Source organism: Strongylocentrotus purpuratus, unplaced genomic scaffold (assembly GCF_000002235.5).
Source record: "Strongylocentrotus purpuratus isolate Spur 01 unplaced genomic scaffold, Spur_5.0 spur5_scaffold_9, whole genome shotgun sequence".
NCBI classification, from domain to species: Eukaryota; Metazoa; Echinodermata; class Echinoidea; order Camarodonta; family Strongylocentrotidae; genus Strongylocentrotus; species Strongylocentrotus purpuratus.
The window spans coordinates 29,315,888-29,339,057 of record NW_022145615.1 but is presented as its reverse complement, the minus strand read 5'-3'; the positions used below and the strand labels follow the sequence as shown (position 1 = coordinate 29,339,057).

Here is a 23,170-nt window from a genome sequence, read left to right as displayed (position 1 = left end):
CTTAGGGCTATTGTTTTGGTCCAGGGGACAGAGCCCCCGGTAGCTCAGGGTTTAATGCGTTTAATTACGGTCAGATGAGCATAGTTTGATATTTTGTGACACTGGCAGGACACTAATTGGCGTGGGGTCGAGGGGGCGGAGCCCCCAGATGCTCAGGGTTTTTAGGCATTTTATGACGGTCAGATAAGTATTCAGGGGCCCGCCTTGGTGGGGTCGAGGGGGCAGAGCTTCTAGAAGCTCAGGGGTTTTAGGCGTTTAATTACGGTCAGATGAGCATTGTTTTATACCTCATTATTTTGTGATACTGGCAGGACACTAATTGGTGTGGGGTCCATCGGGCGGAGTTCTTATAAGCTCAAGGTGTTTAGGCATTAAATTACCGTCATAATGGGCAGCCAGGGGGCAGAGCACCCGGAAGCTCATCGGGCCTAGGCATTTGATCACGGTCAGATGAGCATATTTTGATACCTCATTATTGTGTGACACTGGTAGGTCACATTATTCTTTCTTTCTATTTCTCTTTATACAGGGGGGGGGGGTCTGCACGGCCCCCTGGATCCGCACCTTATCATAGCTATCTAAGGACTGAGTTTGCTATTTCAGAAATGTTAGTATATGCGACAGTATAATGTTTTTTTGTAGAAAGTAGCTTTTAATAATACTGATGGACCTACACATTATGGTTGGACCGGCCATGAGCCTAGTTAATGCTCATAGAGGGGTAAGAGGGAGGGGGGGGGGACTTTAGAATTGTGTTTTATTTGTGGGGATAGCGGGAGGGCGTCGATAGACCTTTTTTTTTTGAAGAGGCCACCGATTACCGACAAAACTAGCAATTACCGACAAATAATCCCGATGTCTACAAATCTAACCCTATAAACCCGGGGCCAGGAGCTAAATTATTTTTTCAGCCCCCCCCCCCCCTGCCGAGCGCAAGCTTTGAAGTTTCATTAAATTATTCAAGAAAGAAGACGATTCGTTCTACTGTTTTCCACTTTAAATCCTTGTCTGAATTCAGTCCTCCCCCCCCCCCCCCCCACGAAAGCTTTGACGTTTCATTAAATTATTACTCTTAATCCTGTCTGAATCCAGTTTCCCCCTTCCGGCGCGGAAGCTTAGACGTTTCAATAAATTATTACAGAATGAAGACGATTCGTTGTACTGTTTTTTACTCTTAATCCTTGATTAACCCCCCCCCCCCCTCCCGCGCGTAGCACAGAAGCTTTTAAGTTTCATTAAATTATTACAGAAAGAAGAAGATTCGTTGAACCGACTCTAAATCAGTGTCTGAAGTTTCAAAAATGTTTCTTTGTCCGATAAATTAAAGTCAGTTTGTAACGGAAAAAACTGCCGGTCGACCGACACACTACATCTCAACGACTTCAAACTTCTGCATTAATATAGTACACGAGGATCGAGCAAGAATACCGACACAGCAACATAATTATCTATTCGTATCTTTCTTGCTCCCTCGACGTGGCGACTCCACCCAACACCCCCCCCCCCCTCTCTTCTCTTAAGACTCTTAGCACCCCCCTCTCTCTCTCTCCTCTCTTTCATCTCCTAGTTTCTTTTGTTTCCTAGCTCTTTCTCTTTGTTTCCTTTTCTTTCTTTTCTTACTTTTCATTTCTTTCCTCTCCTTCCCCTTTTTCGTTTTTCTCTCTCTGTCTTCTCTTCTCTCTCCCTTTCCCTCTCATCCCCCCTTTTCTCATTTTTCCCGACAGCACCGCAATTTTACCGACACTATCCATACAGGTGAGGGGGTGTCCTACCCTCTACCCCTTCAGCGACGCCCCTGGATAGAGTGCTTGAACACTTTCGGACCATGAAGGTTTTCGCGTCATGTATCTTATACAAAGAGGTAATGAAATCCGAATATGAACCAAACATTAATTGTCTTTTTTTAGGGGGTATTGGTGGTGGTGATGGGTAAGAAGGTCTATACCGTGTGAGTCAAAAAAAAGTTTGAACTTAAACAATTGCTAATTATTTTTAAAACCATCTATGAACAGTAAATTATTATACATCTTATGAAAGAGTGTTTTATCCCAAATCATTTGGTATAATTTGTGTGTGGTATGTGTTCACGCTTGGATGAACAGGTGGCATTGTTTGCGAGAGTGCCAAAATTGACTTGCGCCAAAGTGATGGCTACAGTATGTATTATGTTGGGATAAGCGGAGTGAGAGAATGGATTTATCAAATGAAATGCATTGCATATGTTTTTGCAAAGGGCAAAGTCACACACAGGCCTGGTCACACACACCCACACACCCACACACGCGCATACAAATGTTCGTTGATATTTTATATTCGATATTTGATATGTGTAGCATGATTAATTTTGTTAGGGGTGTTATTTGGATCTGCAAAGACCGAATTACTACCCAAATCCCAATTGTTTTATTCAAACATCACATAGGCAACTTTGGCGCAAGTCGATTTTTGCACTCTCGCAAAAAATGTCTCCTGTTCATCCAAGCGTGAACACATACCACACAAAAATGGTACCAAATGATTTGAGATAAAACACTCTTTCATAAAATTATAACAGTTTAATGTTCATCGATGATTTTTTGAATAATTAGCAATTTTCTAGGTGTAAACTTTTTGTTGACTCACACTGTATAGTGCAACAAAAAAAACGTAAAAGATGTCATGAGAAATTGTTGTTTTTGCTTAATTTGGGAGTGGGATATCTTATGATAAATACAGAACAAAGTTACAAACACAGGAAAAACAGAATTTTAACATATACATGGATGCAGGTTCAGAAAAAGTTAAACATCAATTAATTCGAGACATGATAAGTTCAAAGCAAACACATAAAGTTCATGTAATATTTATTCAAGTCCATGTATAAAGGTTCACACACGAAATATAAAGAATCAATTACTTTAAATAGCCAAACCAAATTAAAAATGAAAATACAATATAGGGAACAAAACAAAACAAGAGTAAGGCTGGCGTGAGTTGTCATGAAACAAGATAGATAATTACAGATAAAACACATCATAATATACATACCACCTGTCAATTCATCATACACATTGAAAACAGGAATATATCGTTCGTTTTTGTTTAACCATATTATTAATCTTGATAGAATTTAGTATTGTAAAAAGCATTATATATCGTCCAAAGCCCACTGTCTCCCACGAGTTTGAAATAGGGTCTTTGGGGGGGGGGGGGGGGGTCATCACGTAGGAGATGTTGGTAATCATAAAGCATATAATGGTGTATATCTTTACTTTTTCCTTTTTCCTTTTTAGTTGAAAATAAAAAGAGAAAACAAGGAAACAGATTGTAAAAAGTATTACCACTAAAATAACTTATTCTTATCCCTGTATTATATTCCAGAAGGGATATGCAGTATAGTGGATTATTTTTTGTTGTCATTCCTGGTTATTGTAATCCTTGCACTTACACTCAATCAGGCTATCTATATGTTACACTGTAATTTTGAAATTTGTTATCCATTGTGATACACGAAATTGAGAATTGAATCAATACAATTTAATTTTGGAACATGAAATATCCCCAGCCCCCCCCCCCCCCCCCCCGCCGCCTATATGATGACGACTTGGACATTCATATTTCCGACATTTATATCTATTTTCGGGGATGGGGGCTATGATGGTTTCCTTGTAAAATATATCGTCTTGTCACCAAAGTAAATTTCAAGTTTGACTCTCAGTTGAGGTGGGGGGGGGGGGGATTTCCCACGAGGGGGACAAATTATGATAGGATTATGTGTGTGTTATGTTTTCCTTTTTTTACCACTGGAGCCAGTGGTGGATCCAGGGAGGGGGGGGGGGAGTGCTCACTACCCCCCCCCCCCCAAAAAAAAAAGAAAAAAAAAAAGAGCGAATTATAGGCCGGCGATTTTTAAATTTTTCGGAAACAAAAAAGAAATAAAAATGTTTCCTTTTTTGGCGAAACCACGGGCGGATCCAGTGGGAGGGGGAGGGGCTATAGATTATGGGGATGTCTCTATATATTATATCTTCTCATCTATCTATATATCTTCTCATAATATGAATACCGATCCTCTTCTCACATTATGAATACCGACCCTCTTCTCACATTATGAATAGCGGTCCTTATGAATAGCAGTCATTTTGAATACCCGTAGCGACATTGAGCCGTCACAGTACCTGATTGGATTTCCATATAAATTATGTTGGATTTCTTTCACCTTGAGAGTGAAATTTTCGCCTCAGGGGTGATAAATGAACACCACCTTGGGAGTGATAATTTCCACCATGCATCATCCTCATGAGCAGTCATCGTCCTGGCAGTGATTATTTGTATATTATTACACCCCGGCCCTGCCAGTCAATATATCTGTATATAGAGTAGCGAGCCTGCCTAGCCGCCGAGAGAGGGTGACAAATAGAATGTCTGTTTATATCTTCACTTCTCAATTTGTCTTCATCTCATTTTCTTAAAGCGGGACTGCACTACTTGGCCTTAATGTGACCAAAATAAAAGATTGAATTGAAAATTAATAGTACTGTTTATTCATCATGTTACAAGGATTTCATAAAACTTACTTTTAACAAAATACATTCTCCAACATTTTACACTGTTCAGCTTGATCAGAGATGTATCTGTGGAGTTATTATTTTTTGAAATGCACCTCAACCCCCCCCCCCCAAAAAAAGAAAAAATAATAATAAAAATAAAAGAATTGAAGACCCTTATAAATAAGATGTCTCATGTAATTAGTATGGTAAACATTTTCTCTGCAAAATGTTTTCCCCATAGTCGCTATAATCCTCTTTGGTTATCCAGAATGATTTGAAAGTTGGAAGAGATGCAGCGATTGAGCCTCCTACCCATGCTGCATGCTGTCGGAATGATGGCGCTATCACACGTACCTACAAAATGAAAAATATTTAATAGAAAAAATATAAAAAAATAATGATAATTGTAACATGTATACGCAACATGAATCAAGGGGTCTAAGAATTATGATTCACACACACACACATTCAGATATAGTCTAGCAAGGAACAATCTAGTGTCATAGCATTACCATAAACATCAGAAAATTTCAGAGATTTCTTTTTCTTCTTGAAATCATTCAACTAGTTTCTGAAAAAAATGCCAGTCAACTGTTTTTATAACTATAGTTGCATATTTCTCAATATATATTTTAGATTGTGACATATGAAATGTAATGAAAATATTTATTTATTTAAATGTTTCTACACTTGAAAGAAAGTATAATTGATATTTGATAAGGTTATCTCAAATAAAAATACATGCACATGTGTCATTAAACAATCCCTGATCATCTGTCCCTTTACTTTAAGTTTGACAACACAAGTATTGTGGCCATTGAGACTTAGACTGAATTCAATCACATATTGCAGTCTCTTAGCATTCAGGTCCATGATATCAAGTCCACGATTACTTGAATGGGGCAGATGAGCCTTCTGGACCTTGTGGCATCTCACCAAACTTACCTTGCGTTAAACAATTTATATTCTACTACAAATGCAAGCTATAGCCATATGTATAATCATGTCAAAAATATTTCTCTTTAATTGCAACAGAAATGGTGTACTGGTTAGAATTAACTTTCCTTATATTTCAGTTTCCAACTCATGATATTGAATCTCAAATGGTTTACCGTGAAGTGATTTTATTTCTTTCATTTCATTTATTTCTCATTTACCCTAAACAAAATGTACAAAGATAACATGTTATAAGTACCTGAAAAAGAGAAAGTTAGAGAAGCCTACATGGCTTTGTGGCCATTGTGGGTATGGTATACATTCACTTGATTTTAGACCACTGGTTTGAAGTTTTGACTGGAGGAATTCAATTTCAATTTCAAAATATTTGAAATTATACTTTAAAACATATATAGGTCTATACTTCTTAGTTCTTACCCCACATGTGAGATAATATGGTGTCTTTACTTCAATTTCCAGCTTCTCCTTGATTCCAGGGAAAAGACTGTTGCCGCCGCAGAGCATTATATTACGAAAATAAACATGTTCATAGTCGTCTTCTTCATCAGTCAGGTATATGCTACGAGGGATCGCCTTGTGGAAACCTGTTGATACAATGAAGAGAATCACACACACTCAGAGATTGTTTTGTGAAAGTGGAATATTTGAAGCAATATCTATGATGTACATGTAGCTACTTTTCTCTTTCTCTTTTCTTCTGTTTGTCATGTTACATTACATTAAAGAAGTCAAAGGAAAAATGAAAACTCAAGAAAGAAGTGTAATAGAGTAATAGAGTACTTAAAAAGGTAAAATTCTAAACAGTTTAAAAGGATTATGAAAATAATATGAAATTTTACTCGTTCATACCTTATGTCACTTTTTAAAGTCATATGTAGAGCTTTACAGTTTACTTTATACAAACCTGTGTAAAAAACAGGAGGCTCTTCTCATTTTCAAATAATTTGGAAGGGCTATTCTCTTCAGACTTCTATTGCATCAAGCTTTGCTGTAGAATACTTACCCATACAATCACCTTTGGGGTTTAAGACATATTCTGCAATCTTTTGTCCAATCTCTTCAAGTTTTTCAGGCCCAGGATTGCAAGTTCTATCCTTGGCATGAAATTGCCCATGACAGCACTTCAATTTCTCAGCCTCCTCAATACTTATCTCTTTGCCCAACTCGTCTTTAATAAGGTCCATTGCATACTGAGTTACATCCCTTCCCCCAAAACCTAGATGAACAAGGCCATATGGGGGCCTGTGTCCGTCATGTATCGTGGAAACGTTTGATGACATGTAACTTGAAGACAACACGATCCCTGATGACAAACCAACAGAATAAAGTGCCACTACAGGTTCACTTGCTAGGTAGAATTCCGGCACATCTAACCCTTCAAATGCCAACTCCACCATCTTTTGACGACAGCTACGTTCAAGACCTGGTTTTTCGATGAGTACCAGAGGATGATCGGAGCTTTTGATCTTGCTCTTAGTCCATATGGCATGCTGGATAATTTGCTCAAAGCTATCCCAGTCAGTGACAGTCCTGTCTGATATCAATGGAGAAGGTGAATGATCAACCACCCTGTCAGGGATCTTCTCTGCTTCCTGGGAATGAAATATGTGGTCTGGTGAAGTTTTCTCCAACTCACAAAATCCAACTTTGGTGAACAAATTTCCCACATCTAGAATGACAGGCTTTTTCACTGATGAACCTTCCATTGTGTCATCTCAACTGGGCTTTTGCTGATCCAAATAAATACGTTCTGAAAGAAAAACAAACACAATATAACAATTTCATGTTAACTGTACCAGAATTTTACTGAGAGAAATATGTGTATATTCTGTTAAATCATTGTTTTAAATACCTCACAGTTTACCCATATTGTGCAACATAAATTATGATCTGATCTGGAAATGCAATATAACGTAAAGTGTTTAAACTTACATCTTAAAATTCAAACTAGGTCATCAAGGAATCTGCAGATATGGTATATCCTAAATAGAAATCAGGGACAATTAAGTAGTCTAGTGAAAGTTCGTGAGAATTAATTAATCAACTAGGAACATGAATTTGATATTGACTAAATCTCTGGAATATATTCTGAATCCTACTAAATCCTAGATTATAGTAAAGCACCAAGGACAGACAGGGTACTCTATCTACCTAAGTATAACAAGATTTTATTAGAGTTATACACTATGTCTATACTTTAATAATTTAAAGTACACTTCTAGACAGTAGACTCTATATAAACAAATACAAAAGAACAAATAACAAAGAAGAATCATATCAAAACAAACACCAACAAAAATCAGCCCAATTAACTGTTAAGGCCCAGGTTAAGATTTAAACAGGTTTACAAACTTTGAGTAAACACTGTATCAAATTAATACTTTGGTTTTTACTAGACCTAGGTTTTGGAACTCTCTAGGCTCTAGCGTTAAGCAATCTGTTAGTCTCTCTTCATTTAAGTGTACACTTGAGGTTTATCTTCTCGACAAATACTAGCTGTGACTCATAGAGTAGTTCATTTTTGTAGTTATTATGGTGCCAAGATCTATGATGTATATTACTATAAATGTAAATTTTCTTCTTGATATTAATATGTGTCTAACTGAATATTTTCAGATTGTCAACCTCTTATTCCCTCCCCTTGTTGTATTGTGCCTATTGTCGATGTGCTGTAGTCTTTTCTACCGTCTTGTCTAGTCTCTCGTTTTGTTGTTGTTGTTGTTGTGTGTGTATACTTCTTGTTTTTTTATACCCCTTTTCCCTATTGTATTCTTAGGTAGTCACAAATATCTACTCATCATGTTTATCTGGCTCATGCAGAGGGGACCCTAAAACTTACAAGCTCTGCTTTTACCAGGGTCTCCTCGTCTTTCGTTTTAATTAAATTAGTTCACTTTGTTTTTATCATTGCCATAATTTGTTATTTTGCATATTGTAAATGTGTAATGAGTAATGTTATGCTCTATACGTCATTTGAAACAAAGACGAATAAATATCTTATCTTATCTAATTATTATTATTATTATAGAATATAGTCAAACTCAAACTACTTCTCACACTAAACTAAGAAGAGTAGACTAGATCTAGATCTAGACTAGAGTCTAGTCTGAGACTAAAGTAAAACTTGCAGTCACACTCACATCACGAAGCAGGATCAAGAGGAGGTTCTGACTTCTGACCATAGAATTAAATTCAAACGTTAGATATATGATGAAGACATTTCGACTTTGATGTATTTTATTGGTGCTTGTATTCTCCCTTGCTTGGATATATATTCATGATGGGTCGGACAATGTAGAAAGAAAAATCACTACAAAAAGTGCAACATATGGGACATGCACTAAACTTTCAAAGCTAGCTGCGGGGCGTCCTCTACGTTTATAATTAGATATCTTTTTCGATCGTTTGGGCTGAGCGCATAATTCACGACATCAGTCAACGTAAACAAGCCTTGTGAATTTCGTTTTTGCCGGTTTGATTTTAATTCAGGAGGTAAGTTTGTGGAGTTATGAACGGTCAATGTGTGATGAAGAATCAGGATTTTTGTTTCTTTACAGTAATTTTCTTGATCATGATGTGTTGATTTGTGTAGTGCAGTGATAGTTTTGATTAATCACACATCTGTTGGCAAAAGCCAGGCCAGGGTTAGGGCAGGCGGGGGTTTCCACTCAGCTAGCTAATTACGTCATCAAAAAAAAAGGAGGAAAAAAAATCCTGAGCTTGGTAGAAGCCTTAGCTTAATATAAGTTAAGCTTTGCAAGCCTTTGGAAGTTTGGCATTAGGAGTAGACTATTCCCCCTTTTCTATTTCAGAAAGTCCGAGAATAAGGATCGTCTGCATAAACGTATGGAGGTGTGACTGTGAGTGTGAGTTGTGACAGTTCGCGTGTGACCAAAGTTCGCATAGATCTACTAACAGTAACACTAAAAGCGCTTATAACAGGAGAACGATACGCGATGCCTGTGTGGGACTGAGACAACGAAATCTTTGAGCACTATCGACAACTCTAAAGGTCAAAATGCGACATAAAAATGGGAATAAGCTAGCTTTTTTCACGCTTTTTTCACGCTTTTTATCATAACAAAGTGTAGGGTCTATATTGTGTTTTTGTATATGATAATCAGTTTATTAGAGGGATTTAAAATAATGATAAGATTCCAATTTCTTACGCCAAAAAAACGGAACCTGCGTGCCTGCTTCCACCGTGGACCTATCTGTGTTTGTGAATTTCAGTGAATCTATGGGTTTTGTAAGAATACAAATTTAAAAGGGGAAAGTGGAAAGACAAAGAGAGAAAAGAGCGAGAACTCGTGTATGGCTGACATATAAAAAGGAGACACACGATAAACTTTTTTAACAAACAGATGACATGCAGATAGGGACTACATTCTCATTCACACATAAACAATGAAAAAATGTGTCTTTTATTTGCAAAATTTAACAAGGGTGTTTTTTTCTGGCAAAATTTCAATGATAGAGAGAAATTATTATCTTTTTCAAAGTTTCAATATAAAGTTTGGCTTCTGATTGAAACTATGTCCCTTTTTGGAATGTTTACATGTATATATCCCATCACAAGAGGGCAGTCAATATCATGCGCAAACTTTTTGAAAGACATCGATAGTGCTGTGGTAAGACTTCCGATATTCTCGTCTTATCATTGGTTTTAAGTAAATACAGCCTTGGAATGTTATATAATCTGATTAAATTATGATTCTTATGACGTATGGAACACGATATATGTTGATCTGGATGTTTTGTAATGTGCAAGAAAAGAAAAATATCCGCGAGCTTTGGCCACCCCTTCATATTGTCTTCATTAGCGCGTACCGATGCGTCCTCAAAAATAAGGATCGTCCACATTTTCACAGAAGTTTCATATTTTTTATTGGCATGTTGGCGATGAGAAAAACAGATTCTGCAATGATTTTCTTGATGCATTTTACATTGACTGTGTAAAGAGACATAATATGAGCGATAAATCTTCGGGAAGACGTTGAACTAGGGTTATTTTCTTAAGCGGAATCCATTTTTAGTATCGCCGGCGGGCGGTTCGGTAGACCATCCCGAAATCCGCAGAGCGCCGATGAAAAAAAAACCTCTGCGAGTTAGCTGCATATGGTACGGTGCGAGGATACGTACGTCAAGCTAGCTAGCTACATGATCTAGGCGCGGATCTTGAGAATAGGGTCTAAATCAGATGATTAATTTCAGTTTTCAATTGTTTCGCTGCCCATACATGTAGACCTACTTACAATTGCCTTGAGATGGCATTCTCTTGTAAGTTAAATTTTGTGAAACACTTAGCGGACAAGCCGAGTGACAGCGCCGAGATGTTGTTGATCTTGTACTTATGAAGGTTTCGTGAAATGACCCCAAGCCCTCATGAGGTGCAATTTCATCTACAAACTGTAGTAAAGTTTTATTACCTTTTTCAATTGTTGGGCATTGGAATCCCATATTGACAAAGCCTCTCATTCAGATAGTCCTGTGACTGGTTAACATACAAAATAAAATGGGGTATTATACAAATTAATATTTGGCAAATAATAAGCAGGCTCTACATTCTTGGGAGACAAACAGATGTGAAGACTAGCAGGACCTCGGATAATGCTTGATGGATTCACACGGTAGAATATAGGTAATATAATTTCATACCTTCTCTTCCTACAGATCTTTTTTCTAAACATCGGAACAGACTACTACAAAAATGCCATCATAGTAGTGACATGCCGCCATGATTAAAGATATACGGTACATCACCCTGAACTGACCAGTACTAGTGAACATTGAAGGCCTTATTGTAACCAGGAAAAAAGAAACACAAGCTCAGCGAGATGCATTCAAATGAGGATGCAATCCATGCGTCGAGGAAAGCTGCTGCAACAGCTCTCACGGAAAGACATCGTGGAGAGTGGATGGGGGCAGGTGACCCTGAAAGCGCCTCTGTGTTCCATCATATACGAAGCAGAACAATAGGACACGCTAAGCAGCGGAAGAAGGTTATCTGTAACCTGACCACCCGTAGACTTCCCCATGTGCTCTCGGAGAGAGAGGTACACGTTGGAGAAATTAATAAGATATTTGCTTCAGAATGGATTTCAGATCACCAAGTTGTCCTTGGAACCAAGTGCAATAGAGTGAGTAACACCCTGCAGTTTCCCTGTAATGTTATTACTGCTTGGAGTCCTTAATCTTTATACTAGTGGATTAATAAATCAGTGATGGTGATTGTTTGCCATTAAAAACCAGCTCAAACTTGAAATAAGTTGAATGATGCTCTACACCTCATGTTACCATGTTTTCCAGCTTGATTTAAATGTCAAGAATAGAGGTCCATGCATAGTTGTTGTAATTCCCCAAATTGGTTGCCAGATTTCTTTGTTTCTTATCTTCCAGTCTGTCTGTCTCATTGCTGTCACCCCCTCCCCCTCCCCCTCCCCCTCCCCCTCCCCCTCCCCCTCCCCCCTCCCCCCACTTCCTCCCCCCCCCACTTTCTCCCTCTCCCCCACTCCCTCTCTCTCCCCCACTCCCTCTCTCTCTCCCCCACTCCCTCTCTCTCTCCCCCACTCCCTCTCTCTCTCCCACTCCCTCCCTCCCTCTTTTTCTCCAACCCTTCTCTCTCTTCCAATTCCTCCTTCAACCTTTGATGTACCGTTTTACATCAGCCTCTGACCATGTCAGTTTCTATTGTTGAAAATCCTTCACCTTCAGTTGATAGCCTTAGACCTGGATCTCAATCACCAAGTCTCCATTCCGATGCTGCGTAGTCTTCCAATGCTGCGTAGTCTCCCGAGCAGAAAACCAGAGACATTCCCGGTAAACAACAGTGGCATCCACAGCATAGCTATCAATCCTAGTAATACCCTGCTAGCAACAGGTGCGGACAACCCAAATAACATTGGCATCTACCGGTTACCCACGTTTGATCCTGTCTGCGTCGGACAAGTAAGTTGAGAAATATTCATGGCCCACCTGTACCTGTACATGCACATCAAGAGATTGTTTACACAGAGTATGAAAATCAAGCTTGTATTTTTCTTGACTTTTGAAGCATTACCATGATTGCCCATCAAGTCATTTATGACCTTCACTAGGAAAAAACAAAATGATAAAGATATAAAGAACAAGTTATTTGATTCAATGACAGGCCAGCCTCCTGATCAATGATATCCTTTCTTGAATGCAGGAAAGGGATATGATGTTGGGGGGGGGGGGGGGGGTGGTGTGGGTGTCTGGACACTTAAAAAACATTAAGACTTCTCCTTATCCTTCATATTGAACAGAAACTATTCATGTTTTATCACTAACCATCATGAATATTTGTCCTTGGCATATAATATTGTCCAACATTTATAAGACTTTGAAGATCTGTGAAATATTTCTTGTAAATGTCTTCAAATTGCTATTTAAAATCAACTGTCCAAATACACAACCTGGACACACAACATGTCTCGGTATGCTACTGTATGAGGCCTTCATGTGCCAATAATTTATCAAGTTAGTTTCGACTACCAAAAGATTGGTAGACTGTTGCATTCCTTTCATTAAATTTGATGAACATATTCTGATAATGTATGTGCTGAAGTGTAGTTGCAATCTGTGTAATTTGGATGATCACTGATGGAGCTTGCGTGGATAACATTTAAACTAAATTCTTGTGAAATTATTTTCAACTTTTCATCTTAACATTTACACCCCTCCATTTCTGCTTCATGAATTTAAACAAACTAGTTGACTATTATTATGTTACCTCTTTTCTTCAGAATTGCCATACCGACTGGATGTTCTCAGTAGTGTGGTTAGATGATCAATACTTAGTTGCAGGTTCGTGAATTGTGTGCTTTTGTTAATTTCTGTGCAGCTTTTAGGACCTTAAGCGCATAAATTATGCAATGTGGGTATAAAATGGAGTGATTTGGATTAAGTTACATTCGTTGGAACCAGCTTGCATGGGTTTAGTTTAATGTACATTGTACATTGTGAGAAGGAGAGTAAGTCATGAGTACTTCACCAGTCATATTTTTCCAACAGAATTCTTGAATGTTTTATGATTACAGCTGAATGTAGAAATACATGTCATGAAAGGTGACATTTTTCAACAATGATGTCTTGCCACGAATTAGCCACTAAAATTCACTTTCAGGTTCTTCTTTTTTCTTCAATCAATTAATGTTCAAAGGACTATTGAAAGTGTTCTTGAAAAGTAGTTAAGAGCAATGTTCCACAGCCAGTAAAGTCTGAAGGTGAAATAATACATTAACCTTAATCATCCCAAAGGCCAAATCAGAGACTTACATGTACAACAACTTGCCATATCTCTCACCCTTAAATTGTCAATAACCAGGTTCAAGAGATTCTCAGATTTCTGTCTGGTCCGTCAGCCAAGACCTGTGTGACCGGGTACAAGACATCAACGAAACAACCCTAGTGCCATCTTATGAATCCATCTTCCCAGTCTTGCTACGCTCAAGCGAGAAAAGTGAAAAAGTACGAGCCTTGGAGTACAGCCAGCACACGAAGGTGAGAATATGAATTCCTTTAATACTGCTGCACTTAAAGCCACACTGTTCTACTTGTAGCTACTTGCTCCCTCTATATAGAAAATAATGCCTAATCGGTGACCATTGGTCCTTTATGATCCTCTTTTTCTTATATTAATTAAGAGCTGAGTTGATGAGATAACTGCCTGTCCAGTGACCTTGCAGGGTGGTCTAATCCTTCCTATAAACTAGTACAGATAAGCTTTAAAAAAGAATCTCTCTCTCTCTTTATCTCTCTCTCTCTCTCCCTCCCTCCGTCCCTCTCTCTCTCTCTCTCCCTCTCTCGCTCTAGGTGCCATATCTATTGACTTTTGCGATCATGCTATCCCACAACTCCCTGTTTCTAGCCTTTGCAAAGAATTCCCTTCCCTGGTCTTTCACTCCTAGAGCTCTACTCGGGCCATCTCTGCAAACTGTCCTCCAACAGTACTCTTTTTCTGTTTCAAGTCCTCTACTTTCTCTCCTTTCTGCCAATGCCAGATTCTCCATTTGTTAAATCCTCTCACGTAATGCATTGTAGGGTGCTAAACAGTAGTTAAAGGGAGTGTAGCTTGGCAAATACTGGTTAACGCCATTTACGTCTTCTTTTGGACAACTGCAAGTAAACGAATGGACTTGATAGGTAGCCAGCGACTTAATCTTTACATGGTCAGCGTTCGCGAAACAGACCGAAGTTCTCCTTGCGCTTCGGTTTTGTGTATGTTGCACTCACGTGATTGCTGCGGTCGTGTCATCCGAAGTCGTATAATACCCAATCGGCCCCCGAGTCAGGCCACGGGAAAGACACATAGTCTCGTTAGGCTACACTCCCTTTAACACATTAATATGGATTTGAGTGAATTTGCAGCTATTTTCAGCTTCTCCTATGAATTCTTTTGTTTGATGTCCATACATGCACATTGGTTTCTTCAAATTTAAATTTAAAATAAATTGAAGTGCAGTTTTTCAGTCATTGGGGGTAAAAATGTTTGAATTCCATAATGTGATAACTGAAACGTTTTTTTCAGGGAAAAAATGGAGATTACATTTTGTTCTTTTTTATTCTCATTTATTTTCCAGGAATTAGCTTCATTGTCGGCCAATGGTTTTATTCACCTTTGGGACTTGAGAGGATTCCGTAAGCTGCATTCCAGACGCTTGCCATACTGTGAGGAGAATGTGTGTATCTCGTTGTCAGAAGACCACTCTCTTTATGCAGTCGGCTCCCAGTCTCACGTAACTTTCCTGGACTCTAGGAATGGTAGATGTGTGGCATCTGTGCATTCAAAAGAGAGGGGCAGTGGTATGTACCAAATCGGGGGGGGGGGGGGGGGGGGATGTTTCATAAAGCTGTGCATAAAGTTATGCATGACTTTACGAATGACTTGAATATGAAGAGCTAAATGGGATTCACAAATCCTTTGAATTGCATAAGCTAAAGTTGAAATATGCAGATGTAGATTAACCTTATCATAATATCATTATTAACAAAACATTTTAATGCAAAGTGTATTTTGGCTACAATTTAATTGAGATTATGGGAAATACAGTAACACTTTGTTAAAATGTCAGGAAAAACTTTGGGCATCCCATTTGGCTCTTCAAATTCGAATCATTTGTAAAGTCATTTGTAAATTTATGCACAGCTTTATGAAACACCCCCCCCCCCCCCAGACCTGTTTTGCTCAATGAGTTGAGTTAATCCACATCTGATCAATATGGGATGCCTATCCACTCAGTCATAGTAGTATCACTATCTCAATTCTTGATCATCATGGTAGAGTTTGCCTCAATACCTTTGAAAGTGACCAACTTGGTTACCAGCTATTTTTCATATTTCTTTGTATCACAATAACATGAGAACAGACAAATTAATTACTGGCCAAAAGAGTATAGAGTATTTGATGTGGAGATTATATGGTGATGTAAAAGTAAAATCTAGACAGTCTGATGTTATATATTGCACTCATGGGAAGAAAAGTCCATTTATAACCAATTTATTTTAGATGGTGCCATATTGGAAGAGGTGTTGTTCAATTTAAAGAAAATGTAAAAAGTTAGATTTCATTACTTTTATCTCTGTACATGGTCATTGTAATTGATTTCCCTTGAAATAAAGGTCATGTTCACCTATTTTCTGTTCTGTTTATGAATACCTAATCTAGGTGTACGGTCAGTAAGCTTCATGGACGGGGTCCTGACGGTCGGTACAGGTCAAGGGGCTCTCATGTTCTTTGACCTGAGAGCTGGTCATTTCATCGAGAGTGACATTGATGGGAAAACAGTGCCTGTGAAGTTATACACTGGAAAAGGGTATCTGGTGAGTTATTTTCTTATACTGATACATGTTTATGTGCTTGATAAATTAGAATGTAACCCAAATGGAAAAATTAAGTTGAAACTAATCCAAAACTTGTTTTCATTCATGGATATTATGACATAGGAAACAAAATCATTACTAAGCCTTTGATGAAGATATAACATGGATCATATAATGTGTACCTTTAGAAATGTTATGGTTTTCAAGGATTGTGCTCCCCACTTTCTAAAAGCTTGATTTTCAGCCCCAGTACTGATATTCTTACCTAAGAAAACCCTCTGAAGGGAATCCTGTTGGAATTCCTAAGATTGGATGAATCCAGATAAATCTAGTAACATAGCTAACAATAAATAAGTGAATCGCTCTGATTCATGGATGTGGAAATGTTATTTTATATTCATAATGAATACTTATCTAAATAATTGATTTTTTTTTAAATTGCCCAAAATCTAGTGTTAGTGTTACAATTAATTACCTAAAGCACTTTTTAAATAGTTTATATCTCTCCACTATTAACAATTGCTATTTAAATGTGAATGTATATATCACCTAAAGCACCTGTTAACTAGTTTATATCTTTCCACTATTAATAATTGTTATTTAAATTTTAATGTATATATCACCTAAAGCACCTGTCAACTAGTTTATATCTGTCCACTATTAATAATTGTTATTAAATTTGAATGTCACCTAAAGCACCTGTCAACTAGTTTATATCTGTCCACTATTAATAATTGTTATTAAATTTGAATGTATATATCACCTAAAGCACCTGTCAACTAGTTTATATCTGTCCACTATTAATAATTGTTATTAAATTTGAATGTATATATCACCTAAAGCACCTGTCAACTAGTTTATATCTGTCCACTATTAATAATTGTTATTTAAATTTTAATGTATATATCACCTAAAGCACCTGTCAACTAGTCTATATCTTTCCACTATTAATAATTGTTATTAAATTTGAATGTATATATCACCTAAAGCACCGGTTAACTAGTTCATATCTTTCCACTATTCATAATTGTTATTTAAATTTGAATGTATATATCACCTAAAGCACCTGTCAACTTGTCTATTTCTTTCCACTATTAATAATCGTTATTTAAATTTGAATGTATATATCACCTAAAGCACCTGTCAACTATATCTTTCCACTATTCATAATGGTTAATATTTACATTTGAATGTTTTTTCACCCACCAGCAACGAGACTCCCTCTTCCACCAGTTCTTCAGTGAGTCAAGTCATCCTAATGCTGTGTACACCCACCGGTATGACAAGTCTGGGACCAGGCTCTTTGTGGCCGGTGGTCCATTGCCATCTGGTCTTTCTGGGAACTATGTGGGCCTGTGGCAGTAGAGGGCTTATGTCATTGTCAACCTGAAACTTTTCATCAATAAAGAAGGAAGTAGCAATGATTAGCAGATGGCTTCTGTAGCACCTTACCTGTTTTCGTCGTCATCCTCTTGAAAGATATATTCTCAGCGTTGGAACATTGAAAGATGTGTTTATCACAAGGCATTGAAAGGAAATGAGTAATATTCTTCATGCTCGGATGTCACAATCGATCTTGATGGCAAGGTTTTTTCTTTTCTTTTCATTTGAGATGATTTATTTTGTTCTTTATAGCTTTGGAATGTTATGTCACCATTTTATGCCTGTTTATATGACATATAACTGATTGCAGGTTTATTATTTACTGTATCGTATGCAAGGACAAAAACATAAACCACCTTTTTTTAACCATCTTCTATGATCTGGTATTATCCAGGATTGTACAGTAACCTACACTTCTTTGAACTTTTAAACCAGCATTTGTAGATATGCGTATGTCTGCTGTTATCCAAGGTACATTAATGCATTTGAGTATTTTACAAGTGGGGTTGTTTAATAATTAGTGACAGTTTGTATACCACCTCATCTGATTTTATGATTCTAATCATAATAAATTAACTTTTTTTATTGCATTATGCGAAAGAAAACTAATTTATGGAGTCGTACCATCACATTTGTCAAAATAATTCATAAACAACTTACCTGAGAATATCTAAATTCATCTCAACATGTTCAACAATTTATAGAAGCCTTAACTGTTTGCATTTAAGGTCATTCACAATTTAAGGTCATTCACAATTTAAGTTCAGAACTAGTGCTGAAATTGAATGATATTTGATCAGAAAACATCAGAATTGTTGTGACAAGGATTGATGATTTAATTTCAGGTGTATTAATAAACACCTCTTCACTTGATTTAAGCCAAGTATTAATCATCAACTTTTTAATGTTGTTTTGAAGAGGTGGTATAATTTTTTGTTGGGGGTAATTTCTGAGATTTGTGATAGTTTTGAGGTTGATTTTTTCTATGCCTACTCTTTAAAAAAAAAAACTTAATTTCTATCATATTTTTTGTTGTTATTTGTTTGAATTGTTCTTCAGTTAATATTCTCTGATATTTATTGTGTTACATATTTCTTGATATTATTACAAATTTTACATACATTTAAATTCAATATTTTAACATGATACGTGTTCTTGTAAAACTTTGTTATTACATTTACATATTTATACATACATGTTTTTGTTAATCAAATTCTTTATTTTCTATCCTTATCTTACTTTTCATCACCTATTTCAGAAGGATTTCATAGATATATATATATATATAAACTGTCTACTATTTAGCTGTAATCTATTTATAGAATCACTAACTCTTATTGTAGAGGACATTGTTGTAGGCAGTTTATGGCTCATTCACAATGCTGGATAGCTTTGTAATGAAGAGTATAGCAACGGCCGCATCTTCAGTCTCATCATCTTGCCTCCGTATCATTAACCTTTCTTGGTCATATATGCTAATGTACAAAGGTGCCTATTTGTCCCCTCTACATGCTCAGTGTACTTGTTACCATTGTTATTATGAGAAAAAACACAATGTTGTACAGTTTAAGTTACACATTTTGATCAACGTGAACTGATGAATTCAACACAGCATCAATCATGATGAGCACGTTTGCATTTAGATTATATGGTTGCTTGGTTTGTATTGCAATTTTGTAACATATGTCACAACTTTTCAAATACACATATATGCATACAATACATCAAAAAAAAATTATAATGCTTTCCTCAACATTCATGCTGATCAAGCTAGTTATAAATACCACGACTGCCCAAGGTCATAACAGTACTTGTGCTTAATACTCTACAAGTGGTATATGTACTTATTACAGACTGTTAAAGGCTCCTCTTTAATAATTGGTAGTATCATTTCTCTGATGGCATTTTCGATAAAACACTTTATGTGAGGAATTGTGGCACTCACTGCATTAATATTATTTGAGTGAAAACATATCTTCTTTTGTGAGTTCTCGTAAAAAAACATGCACATGCTACTACAGAACTTTTTAATCTTGGGCACTCATTTTGATCTACCAGTACATGTAATGTGTCACAACTCATAATGTACATGGTGGATGCCGGCAAAAGGTGTATACATCATATAGTCCTTTCATGTAGTTTGCACTGGTTCACTATATACCCTTGTCCAGTGTCTTCTCTCAATATCTTCTTCGGTAGAATTTGTACAGGATTTATCTTTGGATTTATTCACTAGTGGTTCTTACCGTTTCAAATTAACTTTGAGTTGACACTATACCAATGCTGCGTACCGTACATGTGTAATTGTTGTGTGCTTTATATCTATTTGTGGTTGAAAAGAACATTACTGAGGTCTATGTCAAGGAGGACAGAAGTAAAATTAATGCATTATTAAAAGAAAATATGATTTTTGTGCAAACAGAAGAAACCACTTGGAGACTTTTTGTATTAAGTGCCGTACAAATATAATCTATTACAGTCAAACCTGCTTTAGCTACCACCTGTACATATCGACCACTTGCCTCAAAGTCCACTTTTCATGTCTCCCTTGAGCGGTCTTTATATGCAGGTTGTACTGTACTATTATTATTGTTAAAAGTGCTGGTCGATGATCGTGTAATAGCCAGTACATGGACATACACTATATTTATCAGACCTGACATGTTTGTGAAGCCATTTGTAGTGGTAGAGTGGTTCATTCACTTGACTCTCGATCCAAGGTTTGAGGGTTCAAAACACAGCCCAGCACTTTCATCCTGTGGCAAGACTTTATTCCACATTTGCTACTCTCTACCCAAGTGCACATGGGTACCTGAGACCGGGTAATACAGAGATGCCAACCCTCCCGATTTTATCGGGAGGCTCCCGATAATTCACCCCAACTCCCGACCTTACGATCACCATCCTTATCCTCCCGATTTATTAAAAAAAAAAAAAAAAAAAAATGATTTTTTTTTTTTTTTTTTTTTTTTTTTTTTTTTTTTTTTTTTTTTTTTTTTTTTTATTATGATTTTTTTTGGAGGGCGCTTATCAGTATATATATCTGTGAATTGAAAGAGAAATATCATCTGCTAACTTAAGCATGTAATAATTCCACTATGTTAAAAGACAAATTAAGAGTAGCGAAAGATTGTTTCAGCATATGGATCGCCGTAACCAATGCGTGGATATTGCCACAGAATCCAAATGGCGGAAAATCAGCAAAATAAGACCAGGAAATGGTCTCGGAAGTATAAGACCGAATACAGTATCAAGTACCTGTGTAATCGGAAGTCTGAAAGTAATTCATCATGCATTTTGTACAATTTTTATGTTATTTAAAAAAAAAGGGGGAATTATTTAACTAAATACACATGTAAAATGCTCCAAAATAAGGCTCAGATTGCACCAGAGAGCATCTAGAACCCCAGAGCTTCCAGGGCCCTAAGGCGGGCCCTGGACCCCGGCCGCATGTGTCGGGCGCTACGCGCTCGAGATGTGCGCTACGCGCACATTAATTGGTGTCGATTACAAATCCTCCCTATTTCTGATTTCCAAAAGTTGGCATCTCTGGTAATAATGCTGGAGCGCAAGGACCATGAAGGCTTGATGGACGCTAGTGCTTTACAAAAAGCCACCAAAACTATCATTAGTAGTAATAATGCTACAAGCACATTTTTCATTAATTTGAGCCTGACTAATGATGCGGAACTTGCCTCGAATTGTAATAATGCACCGTTTCAAACTAATAGACGATTGCCGGAGTGAAAGCGTGGATTTGTATAAAAAATGAAAGATAAGTATTTACTTTCAACTGGTTGTGCGTGAATAATCTTTTAAATTAGAGACTGATACGAGTGTTGTAATAGATGCGTTATGAAACTCATCCTTGCTTTTATTCAACTGTATCTGGTTTAGTTTTGTTTTATTGTATGACTTTAACGATCCCTGTGTGATAGACGGAAGCAATGTTGTTGTGATGTAGTCATCAACTATTACTAAATCTTATGCATTCAAGCTTAAAAGATAAAGAGTTTCTTCCTTAAAGGGAAACATCACCCCAAGAAATAACTTTAATTAATATCTGGGAGATTTATTATATTTTTGCCCATTAATCTACAAGATTCCCCACCAAAGTGTATGAAAGAGAACATCTTCATTTATATATCTCCTGTATATTTTCGTAAGGAATTTTGTACATCAAAGGTTTGGAATACATCTCATTTTTCAGAATACATACACTTATTCTTTGGGATGAGGTTTCCTTTAACATCAAAATTCATGCATATATATGCAAGTTCCTTTGATGGTTAAATGCTACTACTAGGCTGTTGATGTTTATGTGGAAGATTTGCGACCAACAGTTTTGAAATGTCTTATATGAATCTTTTTTTTAAAGGGCAATTGGCCAGCTTATCATAAATTGTAGATCTCAAATGTAAATTAATGAATAACAGAGGGCAATTTCATACTTCATTCGCATCACAAAATATACAGACTTGCACTCTAATTGAGTGAATTGTCCAAAGGTCTACTCTACAATCTGGATACCGGTAAACAATGGAAACGCGACAGCTTTTTTACAGTTGACCCAAATCAGCTTTTAGGTTGTCAATCTTTACTACTAAGGAGTATGCATTACATTTAAATGCATTACTAGGTTGGTCAGCATTATCTAGTGCAGACAGTGTACCCTCTTGGTTTGAGAAGATCAGTTTTCCAGAGGTCCATATTTATTTATTGTGTAAATTTTATTTCATTTTATGCTTCGTCTTGTACAATTGTATACTTTGTATATTGAAATTCTTTTGTTTATTGCAGAATGTTGCTTAGTTTTAACTTGATTTCTGTATAATTTTCCATACTATTTCATTACTTTGTAAATATGACTTAAGGTTCTGTAAATTATATGTATAGACAGGTAAATATGAGAAATAAAATGATACTACATGAAGCAATCAAAGAGAAGTTTGTATCAAGTTATTCATCCTTAGAATTGAATCTGAAGGTCCGTCTCCAACAATTGTTCAATTATTATTCATGTTCACATGATTCTTCTGTATTCCATTTTCTACTTTTATCTCTCTCTCTCTCTCTCTCAATCTCTCTTTTACTCTCTGCTTTTTTCAGTCTATTCCTGGACACATCGCATATTTAGTCAGTGAAAAATTAGTATGTTTTGTAAAATTGGCTTGATCTAAATCTAAAGCCATAAACAACCACAAGGAATGACCCATAACAGACCAGTTTGTAGCAAATTAGCTCATCCCCAAAATGACACCTGCATTGAATAATGAAATAGTTTTGAAACCAATAAAAGAGTCCCTCTCTGCATTTCAGAACAACCATCGTGATAGTGATGGAGCTGTACTCTGTTTCATCATGTTTTCCTTCTCTTTAAATGAAGTACTTCTCCATGATGATACAAATTCACCATTGGCACATACATATACACATGCTTTCATTTAAGAAGTATGAAT

At 36.8% G+C, this 23,170-nt stretch overlaps 2 protein-coding genes across 2 annotated transcripts; one reads left to right on the top strand and one right to left on the bottom strand.

Moving 5' to 3' along the window:
• Positions 1-4,713: 4,713 nt before the first annotated feature.
• Positions 4,714-8,765, bottom strand: LOC586660 (actin-3). The gene is made up of 4 exons (XM_786433.5): positions 8,627-8,765; positions 6,490-7,236; positions 5,904-6,070; positions 4,714-4,883 (listed from the first exon to the last, which is right to left on the bottom strand). The coding sequence occupies exons 2-4, from the start codon at positions 7,190-7,192 to the stop codon at positions 4,728-4,730; spliced, it is 1,026 nt and encodes a 341-aa protein (XP_791526.2). The 5' UTR covers positions 7,193-7,236; positions 8,627-8,765; the 3' UTR covers positions 4,714-4,727.
• A 122-nt stretch (positions 8,766-8,887) lies between these two features.
• Positions 8,888-20,135, top strand: LOC586688 (DDB1- and CUL4-associated factor 12). The gene is made up of 8 exons (XM_786460.5): positions 8,888-8,978; positions 11,160-11,626; positions 12,201-12,434; positions 13,253-13,313; positions 13,834-14,009; positions 15,089-15,311; positions 16,174-16,328; positions 17,538-20,135. The coding sequence occupies exons 2-8, from the start codon at positions 11,324-11,326 to the stop codon at positions 17,691-17,693; spliced, it is 1,308 nt and encodes a 435-aa protein (XP_791553.2). The 5' UTR covers positions 8,888-8,978; positions 11,160-11,323; the 3' UTR covers positions 17,694-20,135.
• Positions 20,136-23,170: the final 3,035 nt, after the last annotated feature.

Coding starts and splice junctions, on each gene's coding strand:
- LOC586688 (XM_786460.5), top strand. CDS start 11,324: ATGCATTCAAATGAGGATGCAATCCATGCGTCGAGGAAAGCTGCTGCA. Junction 13,314..13,833: donor TGATCAATACTTAGTTGCAG/GTTCGTGAATTG, acceptor GTCAATAACCAG/GTTCAAGAGATTCTCAGATT. Junction 15,312..16,173: donor TTCAAAAGAGAGGGGCAGTG/GTATGTACCAAA, acceptor TACCTAATCTAG/GTGTACGGTCAGTAAGCTTC.
- LOC586660 (XM_786433.5), bottom strand. CDS start 7,192: ATGGAAGGTTCATCAGTGAAAAAGCCTGTCATTCTAGATGTGGGAAAT. Junction 6,071..6,489: donor CCCCAAAGGTGATTGTATGG/GTAAGTATTCTA, acceptor TTGTATCAACAG/GTTTCCACAAGGCGATCCCT. Junction 4,884..5,903: donor CATATTATCTCACATGTGGG/GTAAGAACTAAG, acceptor TTCATTTTGTAG/GTACGTGTGATAGCGCCATC.